General features: G+C 33.5%; 1 protein-coding gene across 1 annotated transcript; it reads right to left on the bottom strand.

Annotated features, from left to right (window-relative positions):
• Positions 1-4,641: 4,641 nt before the first annotated feature.
• Positions 4,642-5,565, bottom strand: LOC114608509 (olfactory receptor 4C12-like). Its single transcript, XM_028752471.1, has one exon. The coding sequence runs from the start codon at positions 5,551-5,553 to the stop codon at positions 4,642-4,644; it is 912 nt and encodes a 303-aa protein (XP_028608304.1). The 5' UTR covers positions 5,554-5,565.
• Between the last annotated feature and the right edge of the window lie 4,377 nt (positions 5,566-9,942).

Genomic DNA, 9,942 nt, shown 5'->3' with positions numbered 1-9,942 from the left:
AGAGAGAGAGAGAGAGAGAGAGAGAGAGAGAGAGAGAGAGAGAGAGATCAAATCAAATCCTTATAAAGAGGATGTTGATTTTTTCATGGTAAAAGTGATTAAATGGAGACAGAAGGATGGTGACCTTGCCCAGTGTGGAACAGTTAGTGAATGAACCTGATATGACACTTCATACACTTGTATGGCTCACAGGTCCACAGTGATTTCTCTTCTTTCAAGTGTGTCTTTGGTTCTATCACATGAATAAGAAAATTAGAGTAATTATTTAGTCACAATAGCTGCCACATCCCATTTATTCTTTGTTAACATTATTCAGGAAACAGTAATGAGTTTGAAAACTCTTATTTGATTATACAAATATGAAAAAAAGAATAAAAACTTTCCAGAAGAATCCATAGTATAAATTTGAAATGTTAATAGGGCTGCATAGCTTGGAATAGAAGGAAGTCTAAATTAGCAGATTTAATCTTTTTATTTTTCAAAATACAGACAGACACATTTGTAAATACATTTAAATATGATCTAAATGCAGACTTTACCACATCGATTATGTACTTTTAATTGATTGTTATATATTTGGTCATCCAGATCCTGAACTTTTCTCTGAACACTCTCAGTACTTAGTAGGCATTATACTTAAAATCATGCCCCATTCTTCAGTATCTTTCTTTATAGTTTCTATTTTCTCCCCTCTTGCTCTCCTTATTACTAAGAGTTCTAAAACAAAGAGTTCTATAACAAAAGAGTTTTAAATCAAATGTAGTAGCTGGAGACATTATACTGGGTGTCAATCAGAGGTGAGTTAAAGTCAGGTAAAAGCATTTGTGAGAATCCTGATAATGTATTATTGTGATAAGAATTGATATGTGCAAAGATGAAATGAATAAAATGATATCTCCTGGAAGACCTGACAGATCTCCTGAGTCAGATGAAATAACTGCCATAGGTCGTATATGCTAATTAATATCCAGGTTATTTGGTACAGTTCAAAATTCAGATTTTAGTGATTAAGTGAGAGATATATAAACAACAAGAGTCTTTTAAGATGTAGATAATCTGTGTTTTTCAGTGAAGTATAATTGCATTAATCTGGTTGTTACAGAATGGGTGCTATTTTGAATGCAGCACAATCATATTGGAAAGTATTCTTCACAAAGATTGCCAACTAAAAAGACTGGCTATCTCTTAGTCAAAGCATTTAGCATTTGTCACCACCACTTTCTGTAGGTTTCTTAAAAAGGAGAACCTTTCTCTACATAGGTATTCTTCTGTAAATGACTAAAACTGTGTAGCTACAATACATAGCTATCCTTGCTTGCTCAATGAATTCAATAAGGACAGTTTCTTTTAAAAAAGAATTATTTAGTTAGTTTATATATGTGAGTACACTGTTGCTGTTTTCAGACCTACCAGAGGAGGTCATTGGAATACTTTTTTGGTCACTTATTTATCACATCATCTATGAATAAAGGTATTTCAACTTCTTCCTTTTCAATGTGCACCTTTTTGATAGTCTTCATTGTCTTATTGTTCTGTAATCATGTGCTTATTTTTTTCAGATTCTCTATATAGTGGACTACATTTATTGATTTCCATATATTGAATAATACCTGCATCTCTGTTCATGGCAGATCACACAGGAGGGGAGGTGAAAGAGTGTGGTAGCCAGAGGGGATGGAGGACACCAGGCGAATAAGGCTCTCTAACTCAACTGAGCAAAGTACATATGAATAACTCACAGAGACTGAAGCAACAAGCACAGGGCCTACACAAGTCCGCATGGTCCACTGCAAGTACATTATAGCTTTTACTTTAATACTTTAATGGAACTCCTGAATATACAAATTCTGATTCTTGTGCCTTCTCTTTACATCTGTTGGTTTGTCTTCTCCAAACTCAATGTGATGATTTTGTTTTATTTTATATTTTATTTAGTTAAAAAACATTATTGTGATAAAAAAGAAGAACTTGTTCTCAGGATAATAAAATTATATATTTTAATTTTCAAACAAAACACAGTCATAAAGAAAACAAACAAACACAAAACCAAAACAAACCTAAAATTTTTTTATAATGCTAATATAGATTATATATACACACAATGTACATACACAGTTTGAATTTATAGACCAAATGCCATTTATCTGTTTGAAAATAAAATTGAAATTAGATACATATGTTTATATTTTTCATATATACATATTAAGTAACAAAGTTGAAATAATAATAAAGTCTCCTAATAAATAAAATCCAGAGAATAGGTGACTTAATTGCAGATTCATTTTAAAGTACTAATTCCTGTGTGCCCAGCACAAGACAACAGGCAAAGAGGGAATATCTAATACTAGTGCTGTGCTGATAGAAAACCTGTACATCAACAAAAAGACAAAAAAGAAAACTACAGAGGCACACATCTGACCCATAGCTGGGCATCAGCCTGAAGCAGAAGCTGTAGAGCCAATATGGGGACCAGATCTGTCCCAGTGTGATACTCACAGGTGTGTGAGAGTGAACAAGGTCTGAGGAATCTAGTGTACATCAGGACCAGTGATATATGTATTCGTTTGCCTGTTATCTTCTTAATACAATGGATATATACATCAAAATGTTACACCTTGAATTTATAGAACAATTGCCATTTAGCTGTTTGAAAATAAAATTAAAATGAGAAGTCAGTAAGTAAAATCACCGTAATAAATTTTATGACATCATCATTTTTCTAGATATCAGATAATAGTGACTTTACAGAAAAGACTTAATACTGATAAAAACCCAACATTGTTATGAGTCAACTGAGAAATCATAACCATATCTACACACTAAACTTAGAGTCCTGTAATTCATGCGGCATCAGCTTTCTTAGTAATCATATTAATCTAGAAAGTGACTTAGCTTTGCATATTATAGAGATTTTAATATTGTTAATTTCTAATTCAAGGACATGGGGTATCTTTTCATTAATGCATATTACCTTCAATGACATCTATAAGTGATTGATACACTTCAGTATGCATATATTACTAGCTTTCCTCTCTTTAATTAAATGCAATCCTGAATATATAATTTCTTATGCTTCAATAAATAGGATCTTAACATTACATAAGATCACTTTAAATATCAACCTACTATTCTAGATTTATCTTTTTTAGAAAATTGAGATTTTTCCCAATTAGTTTATACTTATTTACTAGAAAGCAATCAATTATGGATGAAGAAATTATTCAGCAATTAAGAGCAGTTGATCCTTCAGAAGAAGATGAGGGTTTACAGCTGATAGCTCATGAGTGGGTCAAAACATTTATAACTACAGTTTCCAGGGAAAATCTAAAAGCTCTCTGTTCCCTGTGCACAACTGCTCCTATTTTGTGCACACACATGCATCCAGACACACAGACATATTCAAAATAAACAAAAAAGTCAAAAACAATTAAGGCATTTGTTTATGATGATATAAGTATGAGAAAAAAGAAAATATAGTATCACAATCCTAATTTAACCTCTATTCTAACAACTATCTCCAAATAATATCCAACTATGCATTATAGTTGACATTCCTATCAATAGATGAAAGGTTATAAGAGATTTAATGTATTGCCTATGAAATTTAAAAATAAATGATTGTAAGTAAATAATAACTTCTAATAATCAGTTCTGCTTTCTAAAGCTGCTCAAAGATGGGTATGAAGTAATCCGATGGAATAGTTTGCCCAAAATTGAATATCAAGTTCTCCATTGTATACATTCTTAAATCACAGTTTTAGGATTTTAGGTTTTATTTGTTTGTTGTTCTGAGTACTATACATTGAACCTAGAACCTTAAGCTACACCAGACAAGTACATTACCAGTGATCTACATCAGTAGTTTTAGATTTTACTTTCTTTCTTTGAAGCAATATCTCATTATGAAGCCCTGGCTGTCCTCAAACTCGTTCTGTGTTATGGTATGATTAAAAAATATCCCTCATGTATGTCCCCCAACAACTGGAGCAGGAGCTGTTCCTGTCTCTGTTGCCTTCCTGTGGATCCCATTTCTCTAACTGGGATGTCTTGTCTGCCCTCAGTGAAAGAAGATACACCTAGTCCTGTAGTGATTTGATGTGCCAGGGTGGGATAATACAGGAGGGTCTCCCCCTTCTCAGAAGGTAAGGTGAAAAAAGATGAGAGGAGGTACTGTCTTACAATATTTAACTTAAAATTTTTACCGTGTGTATGGTAAATAACCTTGGTTGGATTGAATTCCTTTTCTTCAATCTGTACTAATAATTTTCAGCAATAAACTTTCCAAAATGTTTACAGTTATCATTTATATTTATAGTTTTATAAATGTAATATAGGGAATTATATGTAGGATATGAATATGGGAAACGATCACCAATAATGCACACATTTGAAATTTAAGACAGTACTTAAACAGTATATTGTTAGCTTTGTTTAGGACAGTAATTCTCAGCCTTCCTAATGCTGTAAGCCTTTAATACAATTTCTCATGTTGTGGTGACACGCAACCATAAAACTATTTAATTGCTACTTCATAATCATAATTTGCAAATCATAATGTAAATATCTATGCTTTCTGCAAAAAAAATAAGTATTACCTATGAATGCAATGTCCAAAGTCCCTTGTTTAATTTTTGTTTGAATTTACACTGTTTTCCTCCAGAGCTTCCTTATTGCATTTTTTACCTCAGAATTCCTGAGGGTGTAGATTAAAGGATTCAGTAGAGGAGACACCATAGTATAAAAGACAGCAACAGCTTTGTCAATTGGCAGAGTGGTCACTGGGCGTAGATATACAAATATGCAAGGAATAGAGGATAAGATAACTACTGTGATGTGAGACACACAGGTGGAGAGAGCTTTGCGCCTGCCCTCCAAGCTATAGTTCTTTAGAGAGCGCAAGATGATCACATAGGATCCCATCAAGAGCAGGAAGTTAAATAGGCAGATGAACCCACTGTTGGCAGCAACAAAGAGACCAAGGTTGTGTGTGTCCATGCAGACAAGTTCTAACAATGGGTACAAGTCACACATAAAATGGTCTATGGTATTAGGGCCACAGAAGGGCAGCCACACTGTAAAGAGGATCTGAATAGTTGCATGGAGAAATCCTCCAGTCCAGGCCACACCCACCAGGAGAATGCATAGTTTGTGGTTCATGATGATCATATAGTGTAGCGGTTTGCAGATAGCCACATAGCGGTCATAGGCCATCACTGTCAAGAGGATGATCTCAGTAGCTCCAAAAATGTGCTCTGCATAGACTTGAGCCATGCATCCATTAAAGGAGATGACTTTGTTCTCTTGAAGGGAGTCCACAATCAGCTTTGGAGCTGAAGAAGTGTAAATTGTATCTATCAAGGAGAGGTGGCTCAGGAAGAAATACACTGGGGAACTCAGAGCCTGGCTGTTGATGACAGTGACCACAATGAGCAGGTTGCCTGAAATTGTTACCATGTACAGAACCAAAAATATCACAAACACCACTTTCTGCATTTGGGGGTTCTGTGTAAGACCTATCAAGATGAACTCAGTCACGTTCCTTTTATTCTCCATGTATACAGTGTAGTTTATTTATTTTTAAATCCAGAAAGAACTACTTTACCTTTAGGAGAAAAGGAATTATAAAACAATTAAATATTTCTGAAATTATGCATCTTTATTACCCTCTTGTTTCAAAGATAAGACCCAAATTTTTCAAATTTTCTGGAAATCTCAAACTTCTTATTTGACTATTTTAGAATTTCACTTTTTCTTATAAGACACAAGACATCAAGAAGAAAGGAATCACATTTCCTCGGGGCAAAAGAGCAATTGCAATCTTCACTTTACTCCAGAATGATGGAGCAGTGTAATCATTAAATGAAATAACTTTAGAAATTAGAAACACCTAAAATTATACATGAAACAAGATGAATTAGAAGCATAAAATAGTTCCTTTACCCTATTCATAATAATGTAAATCTGGCAGAGGTAAAAGTGATAATGATAATTTATCACTATAGTGAAAAAGTAATTCAAAGACTTCATGTTTTATATGTTTATTTCAAGAATTAAATTAAAATTGAAAATATTTCTATCAAATTGTATATATATATTGGATTTTACAGATGTTAAATTATATCTATATGAACTACCTGTTCTTTAGATCTTTACTATAATGGATGGCACAAAAGCATTATATTTTATCCCATAAGTGAGTACTCAAATTAAAGTCACAATAAAGGTAGAATTATCCCTAAAGACTGATAGGTACAGAGATAGCATTGATGTGGGATCCACTGTGTAGTTGATAAGGAGAGGCAAATAATTTTTCTTATTTGATGAGTACATACCGTGCATATATGTTGAAACATCACATCATGACCTACACTGGGAAAAATTAGAAAATAAATTAACATATTTAGTGTATTTATCTCATAATATTACATTCCATTGTATATGTATACTATTGACATTTTTATTTTTATATAAATAATTTCCTAAATTTCTTCAGATTCCTTTACCAATTTTAAGATTAGAGTCCTGTAACTGAATACATAAATATTAAAATTGAATAAAATATGAGTTATTAAACAGTTAAATATTACATTGGTACATTATGGCAGCCCAGGAAATACCTTTATATAATCAAATAATATCATAATCTAGTTATATAATTATAATTACCGCCAGGCGGTGGTGGCACACACCTTTAATACCAGCACTTGGGAGGCAAAGGCAGGCAGATTTCTTAGTTTGAGGCCAGCCTGGTCTGCAGAGTGAGTTCCAGGACAGCCAGGACTATACAGAGAAACCCTGTCTCGAAAAACCAAAAAAAAATTATAATTACCAATTTATGAATGGCCTTGAATATTAGAATAGAGAGATTGTATTGACTGTCCCCCAGAATAGCTAACATTATCCAAATTGTCATCATTTTTATTAAAATATTTTATACCTTATATTATGACCATGTATCTTTTTCCTCAAACTCCTCCAAATTCTTTCTTCCCTTGCTATCCATTCAAATTATGTTCTGTCTTTCAATGCTCTTCATATCAACTGTCCAAAAAAGGAACAAAACAGAAAACAATAAACAAACACTCAACAAAAAGTAATCCAAAAGAAAACTGTTATGTTTCCTCCAACACATGGATGTTAGGTTGTAAGCTTTTGTTTATGTGTTCTGGATGTCACCTTTATTGTACCAGCCAAATCTGTTCTCTCATTTTAACTAATGTAATCAGTCAATAATTTACAAAGGTGACCATTAATTCTACTTTGAGTAAATAATCAATAGTTACTTGATATAAAATCTCTTTTATTTACTTGATGAAGATGTATATATCACTCAGACTTCATAACAGTATTTAAAAGTTCTTTGTTATTAAATCTTACATTTTTGTAAACTTCAGATTTAGTGCATTTTTTAATGTGTTCATAACACAAAAGAAGAGTAAAGTGATTTGTCTCCATCTTATCTGAATGTGATATATAGTTAAGACCTTGGAAAGGAGACCATATTCTATGTGATCCCATGAATGTATCATTGACACAATAACTTTATAGCACTGATCCCATTGATAGTGGCCTCCTTTCTAAATAGCTGAAAGTATAAGAGAATCCTCCTAAGACCAGGTACCCCTGAGAATAAAATGGAGCACATTTCTAATTGCCAGATCATCTATAGAGGAACAATCCATGGAATAACAAAAACTGGACTAATATGTTTTTATAGTCAATAATGTCTGTGACCAAGTCACATTTTATGATTAAAACTATATGTAAAAACCTTGATTTCTATCATTCAATTAACATTTCCTGTAAATTTTCTTTCTTTCTTTTCTTTTTTTTTTTTTTTTTTTTTTTGGTTTTTCGAGACAGGGCTTCTCTGACAGCCCTGGCTGTCCTGGAACTCACTCTGTAGACCAGGCTGGCCTTGAACTCAGAAATCTGCCTGCCTCTGCCTCCCAAGTGTTGGGATTAAAGGCGTGTGCCACCACCACCCGGCTCCTGTAAATTTTCAAGTAATCTGAATATATTTTAATTCTTTTTTTTTAAACACTCAGATTTCTCATCGGTTCTCACACCAGGTACACACAAAGACAAACTAAAGAACTGAGCCATATGTCAAAACTAATGTCTTTAGTGCTTGATGGAAGAGTAAAGGAATAAATGAATTTTACTCATTGTGCAGGTTCAAAGATTAATAGCATACCATTTGGTATTAACAGAGGAGTAAGAGAGATTGATCCTCCATGAAAGACTGTAAATGAAGAGGCAAGTATCTAAATGGTTAACTTTAGTCCGCACTGAGAAAACCTGGTCATATACTTAAAATTCCTGTGCTTAGATACTTGGACATGAAACTTTTCCTCTGCTCTGCTTTTCCATATGTCTTGTGCAACATGCTGAAGCTTTACTTGCCATGTGCATGCTTCCTGTGGGACATCCTTACACTGAGTACTGGCAGTAAAATTGGCACTGTACTAAGTGATTTGTGTATAGTATTTCACCTATTCCTCACAACAGTGTCAAAATGTTTAGACACTACTGAATGTGCACTTTTAAGAAAAGAAGACTTACCTAAAAGTCCATATGATAAAATGTAGAGGACCCTATATTCAAATCCAGAATATCGGTCTTTAGCTCCTTAGCAATTACTCAGCACCTGCATCTCCAACACAGATCAGTTCACTTTGAAGGTCAGCATTGCAGAGAAGTGAGCTAGTACCTTAAAGACACCAGCTGTAGTCACAGGGAGCTCCATAGTCCTCTGCTAAGCTCCAAAAGAAAGCCAGATGGTAGTGAGTTCAGGTCTCTGGTCTGCAAGTCTCTAGAACTGCTCTACATGAGAAATCCTTGGGTAACTTGTATTTTATCAATTTATACACATGTTAAAGTTGAGGAGCTAAGAACTAGGCAAGTTAATTTCAAGGAACTCTTCAGACAATGGCAGAGGCTGACATGGAACAGCCCAGGTCCACTAAATTATAACACTGATATTTTCTGCCTCAGCATCTCACCTTTCTTAGGATGACATGGTATAAATATATACAAGCACTTCATAATTATCATAGTTAGCTGTTTTGATTCTTTAAAAAAGCTAAATTTTAGTTTAAGAAATGCAGAAATTTTATTGTATAGCCAGGGCTTTATCTGCTGTTAGAGAAACACTTCTCAACATACAAAAATGTTTTAAGCAAAATTAAAAGTGTTCTTGACTCTGAATTTTAGTACTTATTTCCATTCATGGTTGAAAATGTATATATTCCTCCTATAAATAGAATTTTTTTTATTTAATTTTTTTGAACATGAAATCCTTTTTTATAGCATGTTTTACAAGGTAAGAGGGGCCAGGTGGTGGAAAAGTACAGAATCTTCTTGGCCTGTGCCTTGAAACATGTCATGGTCTATACGGTACACTGCCTTGAATTATGATCTACCTGCTATTCTTCAGAATTTTTAAAGCATTGATCATTGATATTAACTTCAGAATTGAAGGTTTCATTGACAAAGTGTTCAAATAGTTCTTCCTCCCATTCTGATCTGTCCTCATGGCAGTGAAGACCCTACCTATGTCACTGATCTACTTTCAATGAGCATGTTAACCTTCTCAGTTGTATCCTGTGTCTACCTCTATTGTCATAGGGTGAAATTTTGCCTTTAGAAATCCTGAAAATTACTAGTTCATTTTTTAAAGAATAGGTCTGACTTTGTATAAACTAATAAATTACATGGACTATCATGCACAGATCACATGCAATACATAGGAAGAACATGTTGTAGAACATTTAGCTACATAATTCTCTTTGCATTCTATGTGTAAAACCTAATTCCATAAATTATGTCCTTATACATATTTATAATTAGGGTATTGCATGGAGAGAATGAAAATATGATAAATTAGCTTAAAAATCAGAATTCTGGGTAACCTACCTTGGATGCTGCTATAGTTGAGAA

The sequence above is a fragment of the Grammomys surdaster genome, unplaced genomic scaffold, assembly GCF_004785775.1.
Source record: "Grammomys surdaster isolate TR1022 unplaced genomic scaffold, NIH_TR_1.0 125919, whole genome shotgun sequence".
Classification (NCBI taxonomy): domain Eukaryota; kingdom Metazoa; phylum Chordata; class Mammalia; order Rodentia; family Muridae; genus Grammomys; species Grammomys surdaster.
The sequence above is the reverse complement of the archived record's forward strand: the minus strand, read 5'-3'. Positions and strand labels throughout refer to the sequence as shown.